This window comes from Melospiza melodia, unplaced genomic scaffold, assembly GCF_035770615.1.
Source record: "Melospiza melodia melodia isolate bMelMel2 unplaced genomic scaffold, bMelMel2.pri scaffold_149, whole genome shotgun sequence".
Taxonomy (NCBI): Eukaryota; Metazoa; Chordata; class Aves; order Passeriformes; family Passerellidae; genus Melospiza; species Melospiza melodia.
This window is the reverse complement of record NW_026948513.1, coordinates 230,932-250,426: the sequence shown is the minus strand read 5'-3', so window position 1 is coordinate 250,426 and position 19,495 is coordinate 230,932. Positions and strand designations below refer to the sequence as shown.

The window sequence follows — 19,495 nt, the reverse complement described above, 5'->3', positions numbered from 1 at the left end:
GGGAATGTGGGGGATATGGGACACGGGGGATATGGGGGCAGAGAGGGGATATGGGCACAGGGCTGTGGGGGAAATGGGGGCACAGAGGATGTGGGGGATATGGGGGCACTATGGGGGTGAGGGGCACACGGGAGCTGGAGGGATGTGGAGAAGCTCTAGGGGGGCTCCATGGGGTATAGGGGACACAGGTTATAGGGGCTGGGGGGCTCTATGGGGTATAGGGGGGCACAGGAGCTTTAGGGGCTGGTGGACTCTATGGGGTTTAGGGGCTGGGGGCTCTATGGGGTATAGGGGATTTAGGGGCTGGGGGCTCTATGGGGTATAGGGGATTTAGGGGCTGGGGGGCTCTATGGTGTTTAGGGGATTTAGGGGCTGGGGGGCTCTATGGGGTATATGGGATTTAGAAGCTGGGGGGCTCTATGGTGTTTAGGGGATTTAGGAGCTGGGGGGCTCTATGGTGTTTAGGGGATTTAGGGGCTGGGGGGCTCTATGGTGTTTAGGGGATTTAGGAGCTGGGGGGCTCTATGGGGTATATGGGATTTAGGGGTTGGGGGCTCTATGGTGTTTAGGGGATTTAGGAGCTGGGGGGCTCTATGGGGTATATGGGATTTAGGGGCTGGGGGGCTCTATGGTGTTTAGGGGATTTAGGAGCTGGGGGGCTCTATGGGGTATATGGGATTTAGGGGCTGGGGGCTCTATGGGGTATAGGGGATTTAGGAGCTGGGGGGCTCTATGGGGTATATGGGATTTAGGGGCTGGGGGGCTCTATGGTGTTTAGGGGATTTAGGAGCTGGGGGGCTCTATGGGGTATATGGGATTTAGGGGCTGGGGGCTCTATGGTGTTTAGGGGATTTAGGGGCTGGGGGGCTCTATGGTGTTTAGGGGATTTAGGGGCTGGGGGCTCTATGGTGTTTAGGGGATTTAGGAGCTGGGGGGCTCTATGGGTATGGGGGGACACACAAGAACTGAGGGGGGCTATAGGGGGTGGGCTATGGTGGTCCAGGGGGGGATCAGAACTGGGCACACCCCGCCCCTATAGGATACATAGGGAGCCCCACAGTCAGGCTGGGGGCTGAGGTACCTGTGGCACCCTGAGGGGGGGTACCTGTGGCACCCGGGGGGGGGGCGAGGGTACCCATAGCACCCTTGGGGGGTACCTATGGCACCCTTGGGGGTACCCAGAGCCCCCCAGAGCATCCCGAGGGTACCTACGGCATCCTTGGGGGCGGGCGTACCTGTGCCATCCTTTTTGGGAGGGGGGCTGCCCCCGGAAGTCCTTCCTCCGCAGGAAGAGCAGCCGCTGTGCGGGGGGGGGGGGGCCGGGGGGATGCTTCCACCCCCCCCCAGATTTCGGGGACCCCCCCAATTAACCCCGCTGCCCTTATTAATTACACCCTCCCCCCCCTTTCTCCGATTGCCCCCCTCCCCCGCCCCATCGAAGCCTCTTTGTCTCCCTCGCAGGTCCCCCCCCGCGGGGGAGGGGGTGACGCGGCCACCGCCGGTGCCACCCGAGGGGGGGGGGGGACACCCCTAAAATCGAGGTGACCCCCCCCAGACCCTCATAACCCCCCCCCCGGACACGCGGCCCCCTCCCCTCCTTCATCCATAGGGGCGGCAGGGGCTGGCGAGGGGGCGGCGGCGGGAGGGGGGAGGGGGGGGGTCACCCCCTAAAATTTTCGGGCGGGTTTGGGGTGGGGGGGGGTGGTGGGGGAGTGGGGACAACCATGGCCGCCGATCTGGGGGACCCCAAAACTCCCGCGTCGCCCCCGGCCCCCCCAAAACGCTTCTTCCGCAAGAGCGTGGAGGTGCTGGAGGAGGAGGAGCGGGGCGAGCGCGGCGGCGACCCCGGCCCGCGGGGCGACCCCCGCCTCGGCGGGGGCGAGGAGGGCGAGGAGGAGGCGGAGATGAAGGCCGTGGCCACCTCGCCCGGCGGCCGCTTCCTCAAGTTCGACATCGAGCTGGGGCGCGGCGCCTTCAAGACGGTCTTCAAGGGCTTCGACACCGACACCTGGGTGGAGGTGGCCTGGTGTGAGCTGCAGGTGAGCCCCGAGTCGCGGGGGGGGTCGTGGGGGGGAGTTGGGGGTCGTGGGTTGGTGTGTGGGAAGTGAAATTGGGGTTTTTTTAGGGTTATGGGATGGGGAGGAGGATGTATGGTGGGTTCTTGGGAGGGTTTGAGGCTCTTTGGAAGATGGGGACACCCCAAAATTTGTCACGAACCGCCTGATTGGCCTCTCAAGTTGGTGTTGAACTTCTTCCGAAGCCGTGAGTGGCTCCTCAAACTCAGCTTGAGGCTCTTCTGATGTCAGCGATCCCCAAAATCCTCCCTTGAATCCCACAGTTGGTCCTTTGAGCTCACCTTAAAGCTCTCCCAAACCCCAAAATTCATCATGAACCCCTTGACTGACCCCACAAATTGATGTTGAAGCCCTTCCAAAGCTGTGATTGGTTCCTCTAACTCAGTTTGAGGCTCTTCCAATATCAGTGATCTCCAAAATCCACCCTTGAATCCTATAGTTGATCCTTTGATCTCATCTTGAACCCCTCCCAAAGACTGGGACACCCCAAAATTCATCATGAACCCTCTCAAATTCGTCATTGGCTCCTCAATTTGATGTTGAAGCCTTTCCAAAGCTGTGGTTGGTTCCTCAAACTCATTTTGAGCCTCTTCCAGAATCAGTGATCTTCAAAATCCACCCATGAACCTTTCAGTTCACCTTGAGCCCCTCCCAAAGACGGGGATACCCCAAAATTCATCATGAACCCCCTGACTGGCCCCTGAAATAATGACCTCAAAAATCACCACAAACCCCACAGTTGACCCCTCTGCCACCTGTGCACCCCAAATCCCATCAATTCCCCCCAAACTGAGCTGCTTGTCCCCCAAAGTGCTTTGTTACCCCTTGAAATTGGGGAATGATGATGATGATGATGAAGGAGTTTGGGGGTGAGCATGACGACCCTGGAGCTGGGAGATGACGATGATGACAATGACGATGATGATGATGGAGTTTGGGGAGGATCATGGTGATGATGATGATGCTGGCAACGACCCTGAGGTTTAGGGACAATGATGATATTGGGGTTGAGAGATGATGATGATGATGATGATGATGATGATGATGATGATGATGATGATGATGATGATGATGATGACGACGACGACAGCCCTGGAGTTTGAGCATGATGGTGATGATGGTAATAATGATGATGATGATGGAGTTTGGGGAGGATCATGATGATGATGATGATGCTGGCAACGACCCTGAGGTTTAGGGACAATGATGATATTGGGGTTGAGAGATGATGATGATGATGATGATGACGATGACGACAACAGCCCTGGAGTTTGAGCATGATGGTGATGATGGTAATAATGATGATGATGATGGAGTTTGGGGATGATGGTGATGATGATGATACTGGAGTTGGGGGATGATGATGATGATGATGATGATGATGATGATGATGACGACGACGACAGCCCTGGAGTTTGAGCATGATGGTGATGATGGTAATAATGATGGTGATGATGGAGTTTGGGGATGATGGTGATGATGATGATACTGGCGTTGGGGGATGATGATGATGCTGTCAACAAGGTTTAGACATCATGATGATAATGATGATCCTGGGGCTGGAGAATGATAACGAAAACGATGATGATGATGTTGCTGCTGCTGATGATAACACTGTAGTTGGGGGATGATGATGATGATGATGCTGTCAACGAGGTTTAGACATGATGATGATGATGATCCTGGGGCTGGAGAATGATGATGAAAGCGATGATGATGATGATGATGATGATGATGATCCTGGGGCTGGGGGCTGCTGATGCTGACCCTGGCACCCAGACCCAACACCGCTGCTGGACTTTGGGGTGTGTGTCTGTGCCCCCCAGGACCGCAAGCTGACCAAGGCGGAGCAGCAGCGCTTCAAGGAGGAGGCCGAGATGCTCAAGGGGCTGCAGCACCCCAACATCGTCCGCTTCTACGACTCCTGGGAGTCCTCTCTCCGCGGCAAGAAGTGCATCGTCCTCGTCACCGAGCTCATGACCTCGGGCACCCTCAAGACGTGAGTTGGGGGCGCGGGGGGACACCTTGGGGGGGTCCCGGCGTGGCTGACGGGACCCCACAGGTACCTCAAGAGGTTCAAGGTGATGAAGCCGAAGGTGCTGCGGAGCTGGTGCCGGCAGATCCTGAAGGGGCTGCAGTTCCTGCACACGAGGACGCCGCCCATCATCCACCGCGACCTCAAGTGCGACAACATCTTCATCACCGGCCCCACGGGCTCCGTCAAGATCGGCGACCTGGGGCTGGCCACGCTCATGCGCACGTCCTTCGCCAAGAGCGTCATCGGTGAGCGCCGTGGGGACCTTGGGGACGCCCCTGAGGGCTCCCCCTGACCGCCCACCCCACAGGGACCCCCGAGTTCATGGCCCCCGAGATGTACGAGGAGCGCTACGACGAGTCCGTGGACGTCTACGCCTTCGGGATGTGCATGCTGGAGATGGGCACGTCCGAGTACCCCTACTCCGAGTGCCAGAACGCCGCTCAGATCTACCGCAAAGTCACCAGCGTGGGTGTCCCACCACCCCCGAGACCCCCAAACCTCCCCTGAGACCCCCAACCTCCCCTCAGAGCCCCCCAAGTCACCGTGTCCCCCCACAGGGCATCAAGCCGGCGAGTTTCCACAAGGTGACGGACCCCGAGGTGAAGGAGATCATCGAGGGCTGCATCCGGCAGAACAAGGCTGAGAGGTGGGGTGGGGTGGGGTGGGGTGGAGTGGTCTGGGACCCTGCGGCCCCCCAGGACTGACCACACTGCCCACACACCCCGTCCATGCCAGGCTGTCCATCCGGGACCTGCTGGACCACGCGTTCTTCGCCGAGGACACGGGGCTGCGCGTGGAGCTGGCCGAGGACGACGCGGGGCTGGACCCGGCGCTGGCGCTGCGCCTCTGGGTGGAGGACCCCAAAAAGCTCAAGGGCAAGCACAAGGACAACGAGGCCATCGAGTTCAGCTTCAACCTGGAGGCTGATGTCCCCGAGGAGGTGGCCTATGAGATGGTGAGAGAACGACCTCAAAACCCTTCAGGTTTGGCCCCTGATTGCTCTTGATTCTCCCCAAACGCAATGAACCTCCAAAATTGTGGCTCAAGCTCATCTTGAACACCCCCCCAAAGGCAGTGGCACCCCAAAATCCACCCAGGGACCCAACAGTTGGTCCCTCCAACTCTTCTTGAGCCTCTTCCAGAACAAAAGTCACCCGAAATTCATTCCTGAACCTCACCTTGAACCTCTCCCCCAAAATTGATCCCTAAACTTCACCTTGAACCTTTCCCAAAACCGATACCCCAAATTTCATCTTGGAACCTCTCCCAAAACCAATGCCACCCCAAAATTCATCCTTTAACCTCACCTGGATCCTCTCCCGAAACTGACATCCCCCAAAATTCCCTCTGGAACCAACCCTGAGCCCCCGCAGCTCTCGGTGCCCCCCCGGACACCCCAAATTCCCTCTCTCAGGTGAAATCCGGGTTCTTCCACGAGAGCGACTCCAAGGCCGTGGCCAAATCCATCCGGGACCGGCTGGCGCTGGTGAGGAAGACGCGGGAGAAGAAGCAGGCGGAGGGCAGGGGGGGCCCCGAGAGCCGGGGGGGCCCCGAGAGCGAGGACACCGAGGTCGATCAGCACGTGAGGCAGCAGCTGCTGCGGGAGCAGCCCCCTCCTGGTCCTGGTGAGACCCCAAAACTGCCCCTGGACACCCAGAACTGCCCCCTAAAACTGCCCTTAGTGCTCTCAAAACTGCCCCTGGACACCCAGAACTTCCCCCTAAAACTGCCCCCAGTGCTCTCGAAACTGCCCCTGGACATCCAGAACTGCCCCCTAAAACTGCCCTTAGTGCTCTCAAAACTGCCCCTGGACATCCAGAACTGCCCCCTAAAACTGCCCCCAGTGACCCAAAACTGCCCCTGGACATCCAGAACTGCCCCCTAAAACTGCCCCCATTGCTCTCACAACTGCCCCTGGACACCCAGAACTGCACCCAGACACTCAAACTGCCCCCTAAAACTGCTCCAGACCCTCCAACTGACCCCTAAAACTGCCCCCAGTGCTCTCAAAACTGCCCCTGGACACCCAGAACTGCCCCCAGACACTCAAAGTGCCCCCTAAAACTGCCCCCAGTGCTCTCAAAACTGCCCCTGGACACCCAGAACTGCCCCCAGACCCTCAAACTGCCCCCTAAAACTGCTCCAGACCCTCCAAGGGCCCCCTAAAACTGCCCCCAGTGACCCCTAAACTGCCCCTGGACACCCAGAACTGCACCCAGACCCTCCAACTGACCCCTAAAACTGCCCCCAGTGACCCCAAAACTGCCCCTGGACACCCAGAACTGCACCCAGACCCTCAAACTGCCCCCTAAAACTGTCCCCAACCCCTCAAAACTACCTCCAGCTTCCCAGGCTGTCCCCAGCTGCTCAAAACTGTCCTCAAAACTGCCCCCCTTGTACCCCCAAACTGCCCCCCCTCGTACCCCCAAACTGCCCTCCTTGTACCCCCAAACTGCCCCCCTCGTACCCCCAAACTGCCCCCCTCGTACCCCCAAACTGCCCCCCCTTGTACCCCCAAACTGCCCTCAGGCCCCCCAAAGTGTCCCCTGCCCCCAGTGACCCCCCCTTGCTCCCTCCCCACAGCCGAGGGGTCCCGGACAACGTCCCCCCCCCAGATGTCCCCGGTCCCTGCGGTGTCACCGGAGCCCCTGAGCAGCTCTGGGGGTACCCACAGGGAGCCCAGGATGGGGTGTCCCCCCCTGTGCCACCAGCGGTAAGTGCCCGTCACACTGGGGGGGTCCTGGGGGGGTCCAGACCCCCCTGGCACTGCCCTGTGTCCTGCAGGTGACCCAGGGGACCGAGGGCACAGCAGAGGATGGCACCGGAGGAGGCACCACGGAGCCACCTGGGCCCGAGGGGGACCCCTGTGGCTGTGGCGGGGGGTCGGTGACAATGGGGACACAGCCACAGGTGGCACCCGGGGCACCGGGGCCGGGGGTGGCACCGAGAGTGGCAGCGGGGGTGGCACTGCCAGCTGCGGGGGTGACAGCGGCTCCTGGAGTGTCACCAGCGCAAGGGGTGCCACCTCCTGCTGGAGTGCCACCGGCCTCGGGGGGGACGCCAGCTCTGGGGGTGCCACCTCCGGCTGGAATGCCACCAGCTCCAGGGATGGCATCAGCTCCAGGGGTGCCACCATCATCTCTGGGGGTGACACCAGCCCAAGGGATGCCACCAGCTCTGGGGGTGCCACCTCCGGCTGGAATGCCACCAGCTCCAGGGGTGACACCAGCCCAAGGGATGGCATCAGTGCCAGGGGTGACACCAGCCCAAGGGATGGCATCTGTGCCAGGGGTGACACCAGCCCAAGGGATGGCATCTGTGCCAGGGGTGACACCAGCCCAGGGCATGGCATCAGTGCCAGGGGTGGCACCAGCCCAGGGCATGGCATCCGTGCCAGGGGTGACACCAGCCCAAGGGATGGCATCAGTGCCAGGGGTGACACCAGCCCAAGGGATGGCACCTGGTCCAGGAGTGCCACCCCCAGCTGGGGTGCCACCACAGTTGGTCCCCATGGTGCAGCTGCAGCCAGGCCCTGGAATGCCATCAACAGCCCCTGGGATGCCACCAGGTCCAGCAATGCCACTGCCATCTGGGATGCCACCAGCCCAGGGGATGCCACCACAGCCAGTCCCCACCATGCAGCCGCAGCTGGTGCCAGGGATGCCACCAGTGGTGGGGATGTCACCAGCTCTGGGGCTGCCACCACTGTCTGTCATGGCACCAGTCATGGGGATGTCACCGGCCCCGGAGATGCCACCTCCATCCATGATGCCACCAGCCCAAGGGATGCCACCTCCGTCTGTGATGCCACCAGTCATGGGGGTGTCACCAGCCCCCAGGGATGCCTCCTGCCCAAGGGATGCCACCACCATCCATGATGCCACCAGCCTCAGAGATGCCACCACCATCCATGGTGCCACCAGCCATGGTGATGCCACCAGCACAAGGGATGCCACCAGCACAAGGCATGCCAGCTCCACCCATGATGCCACCAGCCCCAGAGATGCCACCTCCATCCATGGTGCCACCAGCCCAAGGGTTGCCACCAGCCCAAGGGATGCCACCTCCATCTGTGATGCCACCAGCCATGGGGATGCACCCAGCCCCAGAGATGCCACCACCATCCCCAATGCCACCAACTATGGGGATGCCACCACCCCAAGGGATGCCACCTCCATCTGTGATGCCACCAGCCATGGGGATGTCCCAAGCTCCAGAGATGCCACCACCATCCATGATGCCACCAGCCATGGGGATGTCCCAAGCTCCAGAGATGCCACCACCATCCATGATGCCACCAGCCGTGGGGATGTCCCAAGCTCCAGAGATGCACCACCATCCATGATGCCACCAGCCATGGGGATGTCCCAAGCTCCAGAGATGCCACCACCATCCCCAATGCCACAACCCCCGATGCTCCCTGGCCCCGAGGAGCCCTCGGTGCCCGCCGAGGCCGCGTCCCTGCTGCGTGTGCCCGATGTCCCCGACGTCCCCGGGCCGCGTGCCCGGCAGCGCCGCGCGTCGTGCCAGCGCCCTGCCCGCTTCCAGCTCACCGTGCTGCAGGTCAGGGCGGGGCTGGGGGCCGGGGGGCAGCACGGGGACATCCCTGCACGGTCACAGAGTGTCACCACCCCCCAGGTGTCCTCAGCTGGGGACAACACGGTGGAGTGCCAGCTGGAGACCCACGACAGCAAGATGGTCACCTTCAGGTTTGACGTGGATGGGGACGCGCCCGAGGACATCGCCTGCTACATGGTGACCCCCGAGCTGTCCCCGTGTCCCCAGCCCATGTCCCCTCCCCAGTCTTTGTCCCCTGTCCCCAGCCCATGTCCCTTCCCAAACCCATGTCCCCCTCCCCAGTCTGTGTCCCCATGCCCCCAGTCCATGTCCCCCTCCCCAATCTCTGTCCCCATGTCCCCAGTCCATGTCCCCCTCCCCAATCTCTGTCTCCCTCCCCAGTCTGTGTCCCCTCCCCACTCTGTGTCCCCAGCCCGTGTCCCCTCCCCAGTCTTTGTCCCCTGTCCCCAGCCCATGTCCCTTCCCAAACCCGTGTCCCCCTCCCCAGTCTGTGTCCCCGTGTCCCCAGTCCATGTCCCCCTTCTCCAGTCTCTGTCCCCCTCCCCAATCTGTCCCCATGTCCCCAGTCTGTGTCCCCTCCCCACTCTGTGTCCCCAGCTCCCAAACCCATGTCCCCCTCCCCAGTCTGTGTCCCCATGTCCCCAGCCCATGTCCCCTTCCCAAACCCGTGTCCCCCTCCCCACTCTGTGTCCCCATGTCCCCAGTCCATGTCCCCCTCCCCAATCTCTGTCCCCCTCCCCACTCTGTCCCCGTGTCCTTCCCAATCTCTGTCCCCAACCCCGTGTCCCCCTCCCCAATCTGTGTCCCCATGTCCCCAGCCCATGTCCCCTTCCCAAACCCGTGTCCCCCTCCCCAATCTCTGTCCCGCTCCCCAATCTGTGTCCCCCTCCCCAATCTCTGTCCCCCTCCCCAGTCTGTGTCCCCATGTCCCCAGTCTGTGTCCCCATGTCCCCAGCCCATGTCCCCTTCCCAACCCCGTGTCCCCCTCCCCAATCTGTGTCCCCCTCCCCAATCTCTGTCCCCCCAAATCATGTCCCCCTCTCCCAACCCGTGTCCCCCCCACAGGTCGAGGACAACTTTGTCCTGGAGGGGGAGCGGGACAAGTTCGTGGAGGAGCTCAAGGCCATTGTGGAGCAGGCACGGGGGCTCCTCGGGACCCCCGCCCCGGACCCCCAGGTGCTCCCCCTGCCCCCCCATCTCACCCCTCCTCCCACCCAGACCCCCCCGCTGACCCCCCAAATTTGTCTCCCCCCAGGTGGGACCCCTGGAGCCGCCAGCAGGTGGTGAGTAGTGGGGGAGGGGAGGGGGCTGGGGTTGCCCCCCACCCACTGACCCCTCGCCCCCCCACCAGGGGAAGGACCCCCCCAATCGTCACCCGTGGGGCGCTGGAGGTTCTGCATCAACCAAACCATCCGGAACCGCGAGGCCACCGGTGCGTCCCCGGGGCGGGGAGGGGACACGGAGCTGCCAACACCCATCTCTGGGGCTGGGGGTGCCACCCCGGCCTATCCCTGATGGGGTGTCACCCTCACCCATCCCTGATGGGGGTGTCACCCTCACCCATCCCTGATGGGGGTGTCACCCTCACCCATCCCTGACAGGGCTGTCACCCTCACCCATCCCTAATGGGGGTGTCACCCTCACCCATCCCTGATGGGGGTGTCACCCCCACCCATCCCTGACGGGGGTGTCACCCCCACCCCATCCCTGATGGGGGTGTCACCCTCACCCATCCCTAACGGGGGTGTCACCCTCACCCATCCCTGACAGGGGTGTCCCCCCACCCATCCCTAATGGGGCTGTCCCCTCCCCACAGGCCCTGGGGGACCCCCACCTGCCCGGAGAGCCCTGGGGACATCCCAGGGGGGTCCCCAAGAACAGGGGACAAACAAGAGCGGAGCATCGGAGCAGGATGGGCCGGGGCGACCAGAGATGGCGGTCCCCAAAGCCCAGGACCTCGATGTCCCTCAGGGACAGGAGTCAGCTGTCCCCAAACTGGAGGAGCTGGGTGTCCCCCAGGCTTTGGGGACAGCTGTCACCGGTCCCCAGGAGGTGGCTGAACCCACAGGACCAGAGGGGATCAACCCCGAACCCCAAGATCTGGGGGCTCCCCAAGGCTCGGGGCTGAGTGTCCCCAGCCCTGGACACCTGGACGTGGCTGTCCCCAAACCTCCGGAGCTCAATGGCCACCAAGAGCCCCTCGTCCCTGGGGACACAGAGCCAGGTGTCCCCCAGGAACAGGGGACAGTCACTGCCCCATTGGAGCAGGAGGGACCCAGGGAACCGCCCGAGCCCACAGAGCCGGACGTGTCCCAAGAGCCAGGTGACCCCCAAGGACTGGGGACAATCGTCACTGGAGCCCCAGAGCCACCAGGTGACCCCCAAGGACTGGGGACATTTGTCACCGGTGCCTGGGGGCAGGAGGGACCCCCAGGACCAGAGGTGAGTGTCCCCCACCCCAAGAGCTGGACACCCCTGAGCCCCAGGTGTCCTCCGGTCCCCAAGGTCTCAGTGTCCCTCAAGGACCAGAGGCTGCTGTCCCCATCCCCAGAACTTTGGTGTTCCCCAAACCCAAACCCCAAGACCTCAGTGTTCCCCAAAGACCAGGAATGACTGTCCCCAGCCCCAAACTCCCTGTCCCCCAAACCCTGAGTCCTTGGTGTCCCTGACCCCAAACCCCAACGACCCCAGAACCCCAGCCCCAAGGCCTTGATGACCCCCAACTCCAAGACCCCAACCACCCTAAACCCAAACCCCCACGCTCCTGATGTCCCTTTAACCTCAAAATGTCAGGATCCCTCAAACCCAAAAGGGCCTGATGACCCCAAACCCCCAACCTCAAGACCCCGATGTCCCCCAAAACCTCAAAACCTTGATGACCCCAGGCCCCAATGTCCCCTCAGTCTGTGGTGTTCCCCCCAATCCCAAACCTCAGTGTCCCCAAACCTTCAACCCCAAGACCCTGCTGACCCTGATGTACCCCGGCCACGCTTACACCCTGTTCCCATTGCTCTTCTCATTCTCATTCCCATGCCCATTCCCGTCATCGTTTCTGCTTCCATCTTTATTCCCATATTCCCATCCCCAATCCCATTCCCATTCCTGTTCCCAATCCTGTTCCTGTTCCCATATTCCCATCCTCGTTCCCATGCACAATCCTGTCCCCATTCCCATATTCCCAATCCCAATCTCACTCCCATATTCCCAACCCTGTTCTTGTTCCTGATTCCATTCCCATATTCCCATCTCCATTCCCACATTCCCATATTCCATTCCCTTATTCCCATATTCCCATCCCCATTCCCTCAATCCCATTCCCACATTCCCATTCCCATTCCCATATCCCCACGTTTCCCATCCCCATTCCCTCAATCCCATTCCCATATTCCCATATTCCTGATCCCACATCCCCACGTTCCCACATTCCCATATCCCACATTCCCACATTCCCATATTCCCATATCCCCACATTCCCATCCCCCCATATCCCCACACTCCCATCCCCATTCCCTCAATCCCATTCCCATATTCCCATATCCCCACGTTCCCACATTCCCACATTCCCATTCCCATATCCCCACGTTCCCACATTCCCATATCCCCACATTCCCACATTCCCACATTCCCATATCCCCACGTTCCCACATTCCCACATTCCCACATTCCCATATCCCCACGTTCCCACATTCCCATATCCCCACGTTCCCATATCCCCACGTTCCCACATTCCCACATTCCCACATTCCCATTCCCATATCCCCACATTCCCATATTCCTGATCCCATATCCCCACATTCCCACATTCCCATTCCCATATCCCCACATTCCCACATTCCCACATTCCCATTCCCATATCCCCACGTTCCCACATTCCCATATCCCCACATTCCCATTCCCATATCCCCACATTCCCACATCCCCACATTCCCACATTCCCATTCCCATATCCCACATCCCCACATTCCCACATTCCCATTCCCATATCCCCACATCCCCACATTCCCATTCCCATATTCCCGCATTCCCAACCCCACCTTCCCGCCCCGCAGGCCGTGCCCCCCGCCCGCCCCCCGCCCGGGGCTGCCTCGTTCCCGCTGGGGCTGTGCCCGCGCCTGCGCAGCCCCCGCAAGGGCTGGGGGCGCCGCATCAAGAGCTGGGCCCGGCGCCTGCGCCCCCCCTCCGGCGGGGGGGACCCCCACACAGGTATGGGGGGGGACCCCAAAACCCCTGGGGAAACCCACAGCCCATCTGTGCCCTCCCCCCGTACACCGAAACCCCATCTGTGCCCCCCCATGTACCTCTAAACTCCATCTGTGCCTGCTTCAGACCCCTAAATGTCATTTGTGAACCCCCTGCACCCCTAAACCCCATCTGTGCCCCCCCATGTACCCCTAAACCCCATCTGTGCCCCCCATGTACCCCTAAACCCCATCTGTGCCCCCCCATGTACCCCTAAACCCCATCTGTGCCCCCCATGTACCCCTAAACCCCATCTGTGCCCCCCCATGTACCCCTAAACCCCATCTGTGCACCTCCTGAACCCCTAAACCCCATCTGTGCCCCCCCATGTACCCCTAAATCTCATCTGTGCCCCCATGTACCCCTAAATCTCATCTGTGCCCCCCATGTACCCCTAAATCTTATCTGTGCCCCCCCATGTACCCCTAAACCCCATCTGTGCCCCCCCATGTACCCCTAAAACCCACTTTGTGCCCCCCATTCATAGCCCTTCATGTACTCCCCATGGGACCCCCCTTGTGCCCCCCATTTACACCCCCGTGTACCCCCATTTACACCCCCTGTGTGCCCCCCCCCCCCGTACCCCCATTTACACCCCCGTGTACCCCCATTTACACCCCCTGTGTGCCCCCCCCCCGTACCCCCATTTACACCCCCGTGTACCCCCATTTACACCCCCTGTGTGCCCCCCCCCCCCCCGTACCCCCATTTACACCCTCATGTACCCCCCATTTACACCCTCGTGTGCCCCCCATTTCCACCCTCAGGTACCCCCCATTTACACCCTCAGGTACCCCCCATTTCCACCCTCGTGTGCCCCCCATTTCCACCCTCGTGTGCCCCCCATTTACACCCTCGTGTGCCCCCCATTTACACCCCCGTGTACCCCCATTTACACCCCCTGTGTGCCCCCCCCCCCGTACCCCCATTTACACCCTCGTGTACCCCCCATTTCCAGCCTCGTGTGCCCCCCATTTTCAGCGCCCCCCATTTCCACCCCAATATCCCCCTGTACCCCCAAAACCCCCCCATGCCCCCCTCACTGACCCCCCCCCTGTCCCACAGAGGAACCAGAGGAACTCGGGGACCCCTCAAGGCGAGGGCACTGCCAGGTGGGTGTCGGGGACCCCAAAATCCCCCATGGACCCCCCAAAACCACCCCAGAAACCCCAAATCTCTACCCTAGAGACCCCCCCCCAAAACTGGCCTAAGGAATCCCCAAACTGCCCCAGGGACCCCAGAACTGCCCCAGGGACCCCAGAACTACCCCAGGGACCCCCAAACTTTCATGGGGACCCTCCAATCTGTCCCAGAGATCCCAAACTGCCCCAGGGGCCCCAGAACTACCCCAGGGACCCCAGAACTGCCCCAGGGGCCCCAGAACTACCCCAGGGACCCCAGAACTGCCCCAGGGACCCCCAAACTGTCACGGGGACCCTCCAATCTGTCCCAGTGATCCCCAAACTGCCCCAGGGGCCTCAGAACTACCCCAGGGACCCCCAAACTGTCACGGGGACCCTCCAATCTGTCCCAGAGATCCCCAAACTGCCCCAGGGACCCCAGAACTACCCCAGGGACCCCAGAACTGCCCCAGGGACCCCAGAACTACCCCAGGGACCCCCAAACTGTCATGGGGACCCTCCAATCGGTCCCAGCGATCCCCAAACTGCCCCAGGGACCCCAGAACTACCCCAGGGGCCTCAGAACTACCCCAGGGACCCCCAAACTTTCATGGGGACCCTCCAGTCTGTCCCAGAGATCCCCAAACTGCCCCAGGGACCCCAGAACTGCCCCAGGGACCCCAGAACTACCCCAGGGGCCTCAGAACTACCCCAGGGACCCCCAAACTTTAATGGGGACCCTCCAATCTGTCCCAGAGATCCCCAGACTGCCCCAGGGGCCTCAGAACTACCCCAGGGACCCCAGAACTACCCCAGGGACCCCAGAACTACCCCAGGGACCCCCAAACTTTAATGGGGACCCTCCAATCTGTCCCAGAGATCCCCAGACTGCCCCAGGGGCCTCAGAACTGCCCCAGGGACCCCAGAACTGCCCCAGGGACCCCAGAACTACCCCAGAGACCCCAAATTTATCCCAGGAACCCCCCCAAACTGCCCCAGGGACCCCCAAATCCCCTCAATTCACCCCCATCTCCTGTCTCCCTCTCTCGCCCCCCCATCCCTCCCCAGCCACACCCGGAGCCCCCCGACCCTGAGGGCGACTGGGGGGGCCCCAGCTCGGGCAGCGAGAGCGGGGGGCTGGGGGGATCCCCGCACCCCCCCGGGGCCCCCCTGCTCCCCCGGGGTCCCCCGAGACCCCCCTGAGCAGCGATGGGGACTCGGAGCCCGAGGACGAGGCGCTGCGGGAGCAGCTGCGGCGGCTGCGGGAAAAGTGAGTGAGGGGCTTCGCTTGGGGGATTTGGGGGGATTTGGGGGGCTCCTGGGGAGGTTTTGGAGGTCTTGGGGAGGTTTTGGGGGTCCCGGGAAGGGTTTTGGGGGGCCTGGAGAGTTTTTGGTTGTTCCGGGAAGGGTTTTGGGGGTCCCGGGAAGGGTTTTGGGGGTCTTGGAGAGGTTTTGGGGGTCCCGGGGAGGTTTTGGGGATCCAGGGAAGGGTTTTGGGGGTCTTGGAGAGGTTTTGGGTGTCCCGGACAGGGTTTGGGGGACACCCTGTGAGCCCCCTGACCCTTCCAAGAATGTTCAAGAGGTTCCAGGAGCCGCCAGTGCAGCTGCCTGGGGCTGTTTGGGGGCGTCCTAGGGAGGTTTTGGGGGTCTTGGAGAGGTTTTGGGGGTCCTGGGGAGGTTTTGGGGGTCTTGGAGAGGTTTTGGGGGTCCCGGGAAGGGTTTTGGGGGTCTTGGGGAGATTTTGGGGGTCTTGGAGAGGTTTTGGGGGTCTTGGGGAGGTTTTGGGGGTCCTGGGGAGGTTTTGGGGGTCCCGGGAAGGGTTTTGGGGGTCCTGGGGAGATTTTGGGGGTTCTGGGAGGGGTTTGGAGACCCCTGTGACCCCTCCCCGCCTCCCCAGGCACATCCAGGAGGTTCTGGAGCTGCGGGCACGGCAGGAGCGGGAGCTGCGGGAGCTGCACCGGCGGCTCCGAGCCCTCAAAGAGGCCCGGGGGGACCCCCCAAAATGGGGAGGGGGCGGCGGGACCCCCCCCCAGCGAGGCCATGGGGGGTCCCCACGGCGGCCTCGGGGGGCCCGGGCACGAGGGCGGGGCCGGGGCGTGGCCCTGACAGGTTTGGGGGGGAAAGGAGGGATTTTTGGGGGGCAATGGGGGATTTTGGGGGGCAAAGGGGGGATTTTGGGGGGCTAGAGGGGATTTGGAGGGGCAAAGAGGGGATTTTGGGGGATGATGAGGGAATTTCGGGGTACAAACGGGATTTTGTAGGGCAAGGAGGGGATTTTGGGGGGCAAAGGGGGGATTTTGGGCGGCAAGGAGGGGATATTGGGGGGCAAGGAGGGGATTTTGGGGTACAAAGGGGATTTTTGGGGGGCAAAGGCGGAATTTTGGGGGCTAGAGGGGATTTGGAGGGGCAAAGAGGGGATTTTGGGGGATGATGAGGGAATTTCGGGGTACAAATGAGGATTTTGTGGGGCAAGGAGGGGATATTGGGGAGCAAAGGGGGGATTTTGGGCAGCAAGGAGTCGATTTTGGGGTACAAAGGGGGGATTTTGGGGCATGGGGAGGTTTGGGGGTAAAAGGGTTTTGGGGTGGAGGGAGGGATTTTGGGGGGGCAGGGTTTTGGGTAAAAAGGGGAGGTTTTGGGGTGCAGGGAGGGATTTGGGGGGTGCAGGGTTTTGGGTAAAAAGGGCAGGTTTTGGGGTGCAGGGAGGGATTTTGGGGGGGCAGGGTTTTGGGTAAAAAGGGCAGGTTTTGGGGTGCAGGGAGGGATTTGGGGGGTGCAGGGTTTTGGGTAAAAAGGGCAGGTTTTGGGGTGCAGGGAGGGATTTTGGGGGGGCAGGGTTTTGGGTAAAAAGGGCAGGTTTTGGGGTGCAGGGGCAGCTTTTGGGGTGCAGCTTGGCCCTGGGGTGCTCTTCCCTTTTCCAAACTCTCCTCCCTCACCTGCAGAGGTCTCAGCCCCCTCCCCGGGCCCCCCGACCCCCCCGGCCCCCCCAAAAAAGGGGCTCTTCACCGACGACCTGCACCGGCTGGTGGACGAGTGGGTCCAGGACACGGCCAGGGCCCAGGTGCGGGGGCTTTTTGGGGGGCTGTGACGATTTTATTTTGGGGGGACTGGAGGCATCTTTTTGGGGGGTCTGGGGGTCCTGAACCCTTTTTTTGGGGGGATGGAGGGGCCTTGCACCCATTTTTAGGCGGCTGGGGGGATATTTTGGGGGGCCTGAGATGGTTGTTAGGGGGCTGGGGAGGGGGCCAAACCTATTTTTGGGGGTGATTTTGGGGGGCTAGAGGGGCTCTGTTCCACATTTTTGGGGGTTTGGGGATGGGTGGGAAGCTGAGAAGGTGTTCTGGGGTGGGCTGGGATTGCTTTTAGGGAGCTGAACCCCCTTTTTGGGGGTCTGGGGGATCTTGGGGGGCTGACATGGTTTGGGGGAGATCTTGAACTCCCTGTTTTGGTGTCTGAGGGGTTCCCACATGCATTTTTAGGGGTTTGGGGGGCTGGGGGTTCCCTTCACTTTCTTTTTGGGGGTCTAGGGGGGATCCCCAAAACCTGAACCCCCCTTTTTTCCCCCTTCCCTTCCCCCAGGCCACCTCCTCGTGGGTCTCCACCCTGCGCGGCACCCGCGGGACCCCCCGAAAATGGGGGGAGCTGCCCCCCCCCAAACCTGTCCTGCGTGGGGGGGGCAGCCCCCTCCCCCCGGGGGCCGAGTGAGGGGGGGGTCCCTCGCTGAACCCTCAAAACCCCCCGATTTTGGGTCAAAATCCCCCATTTTCAGCCCCCAAATCACTTTGTTTCACCCCAAAACCCCCCTTGTTTCACCCGCCCCCATTGGGTGACCCCAAATTTCCAGCCCTAAAATGACCTCGTTTCACCCCCAAATTCCCCTTTTTTGGGTCCTATAGTGTGACTGCTATTTCTGGCCCTAAAATTGCCTTATTTTGCCTAAAATTCCCCTTTTTGCTGTCCCTGTGGGCTGAATCCACTTTTTGGTCTCAATTCACTCCTTTTTAGGATACTCGACCCCCCCCCCCCAATTTCTGGCCCCCAAACCACCTTATTTTGACCCTAAATCCCCCCTTTTTGGCCCCAAAATCTCTGTAATTTATTCCACCCCCCTCCCCTTTTTTGGGCCATTCCCCCTTTGAAGGTGACTGCAGTTTCTGGTGCCCAAAATCTCTGCATTTCACCCCACAACTCCCCTTTTTTGTGCCTGCCTATCCAGTTTTCTGCCCTAAATCTCTCATTTTACCCCAACATCCCGTTTTTGGGCCTTTCTCCCTGTGCATGAGGTGACCCCATTTTTTAGCACCCAAATCACCTCATTTCAACCCAAAATTCCCTTTTTGGTGGCCTTTCCCCCCCTCTTTTTCACAGCCCCGGAATGTGATGCCACTTGCTGGCCCCAAAATTGCCTTGTTTAATCCCAAAACCTCCTTTTTGGGCCTATCTCTCCTTTTTTTACCCCTCCCACAACATTACCCCACTTTTTGCTCCCCAAATCACATAATTTCACCCCAAAAATTCTGTTTTAGGACCTGCCCTTCCCCCTCAGGATATCACCCCAGTTTTCAGCCCCAAAATCTCCTAATTTCAAACAAAAATCCCCCTTTTTGGGCCTTGTCACTCTTTTTGTCCCCACACAAAGTGACCCCAATTTTTAGCCCCCAAACAGGCTCGTTTTGCCCCAAAACACAAACGGTTGAACCCCAGTTTCTCAATTATCCAAAATTCCTTTTTTCCCCATCAAAACACTCCAGAGCCTCCCAAAATTCCCATTTTTTACCCAAAGCCCTTCACAGGCCTGGAATTCCCCCCTCACATGACCTCAGTGGTGGGGAGTGGACTGTACTGGTTTTACTGGTGACCCATCCCCCTATACTGGTCATACTGGTGCAACAACCCCCTCTCATTCCTGTACCCTTCCCTCAGCCCATTTTTGGGTCATTTTGTCGTGTTTTCCTCTCATCTACCTCACCCCTTCACCAAGCCAGCAAGGTTATGGGGTGAATTCTTCGGGTGTTCTGGTTCGAGGGGTTGGGGAAGGCGTTTGTTTTGCGGGGAAATTGTTAAAAAGCGCGAGAAAAAAAAAAAATCGTAAAATTTAAGAAATAAAAGCGTGGCTGGTGCGCGCCACTCCCAAAATGGCGGCCGGACCCGCCACACTCAACCTGGCGACGGCGGCGCCACGCCCAAGATGGCGCCCCCCCCGCACACCCAACGGGGGCGTTCCGTCCTTCCCAAAATGGCGCCCTCGCCCTTCCCAAGATGGCGGCGCGACGCGGCCAAAATGGCGTCCGGGCCCCGCCCTCTCCCTCCCCGTTTCCGCGTTTGAATAAAACTTTCCCGGGCGGCCCGGAGCGCGCAGAGGCCGCGGCGGCGGCGGCAGCACCGGGCCCGGGGCCGGCAGCGGCGGCGGCGACCGGGCGGCGGCGGAGGAGCGGCCGCGAGAA

General features: G+C 61.0%; 1 protein-coding gene across 1 annotated transcript; it reads left to right on the top strand.

Moving 5' to 3' along the window:
* Positions 1–1,724: 1,724 nt before the first annotated feature.
* On the top strand, positions 1,725–16,507 carry LOC134433235 (serine/threonine-protein kinase WNK2-like). The gene is given in 20 exon segments (XM_063182103.1): positions 1,725–2,039; positions 3,902–4,074; positions 4,138–4,358; positions 4,421–4,578; positions 4,671–4,759; positions 4,849–5,068; positions 5,528–5,949; positions 6,697–6,826; positions 6,898–8,676; positions 8,752–8,868; positions 9,757–9,867; positions 9,947–9,974; positions 10,043–10,123; positions 10,508–11,133; positions 12,741–12,894; positions 13,996–14,042; positions 15,120–15,228; positions 15,231–15,321; positions 15,949–16,160; positions 16,443–16,507. Coding segments are annotated over 20 exon segments (5,148 nt in total).
* Positions 16,508–19,495: the final 2,988 nt, after the last annotated feature.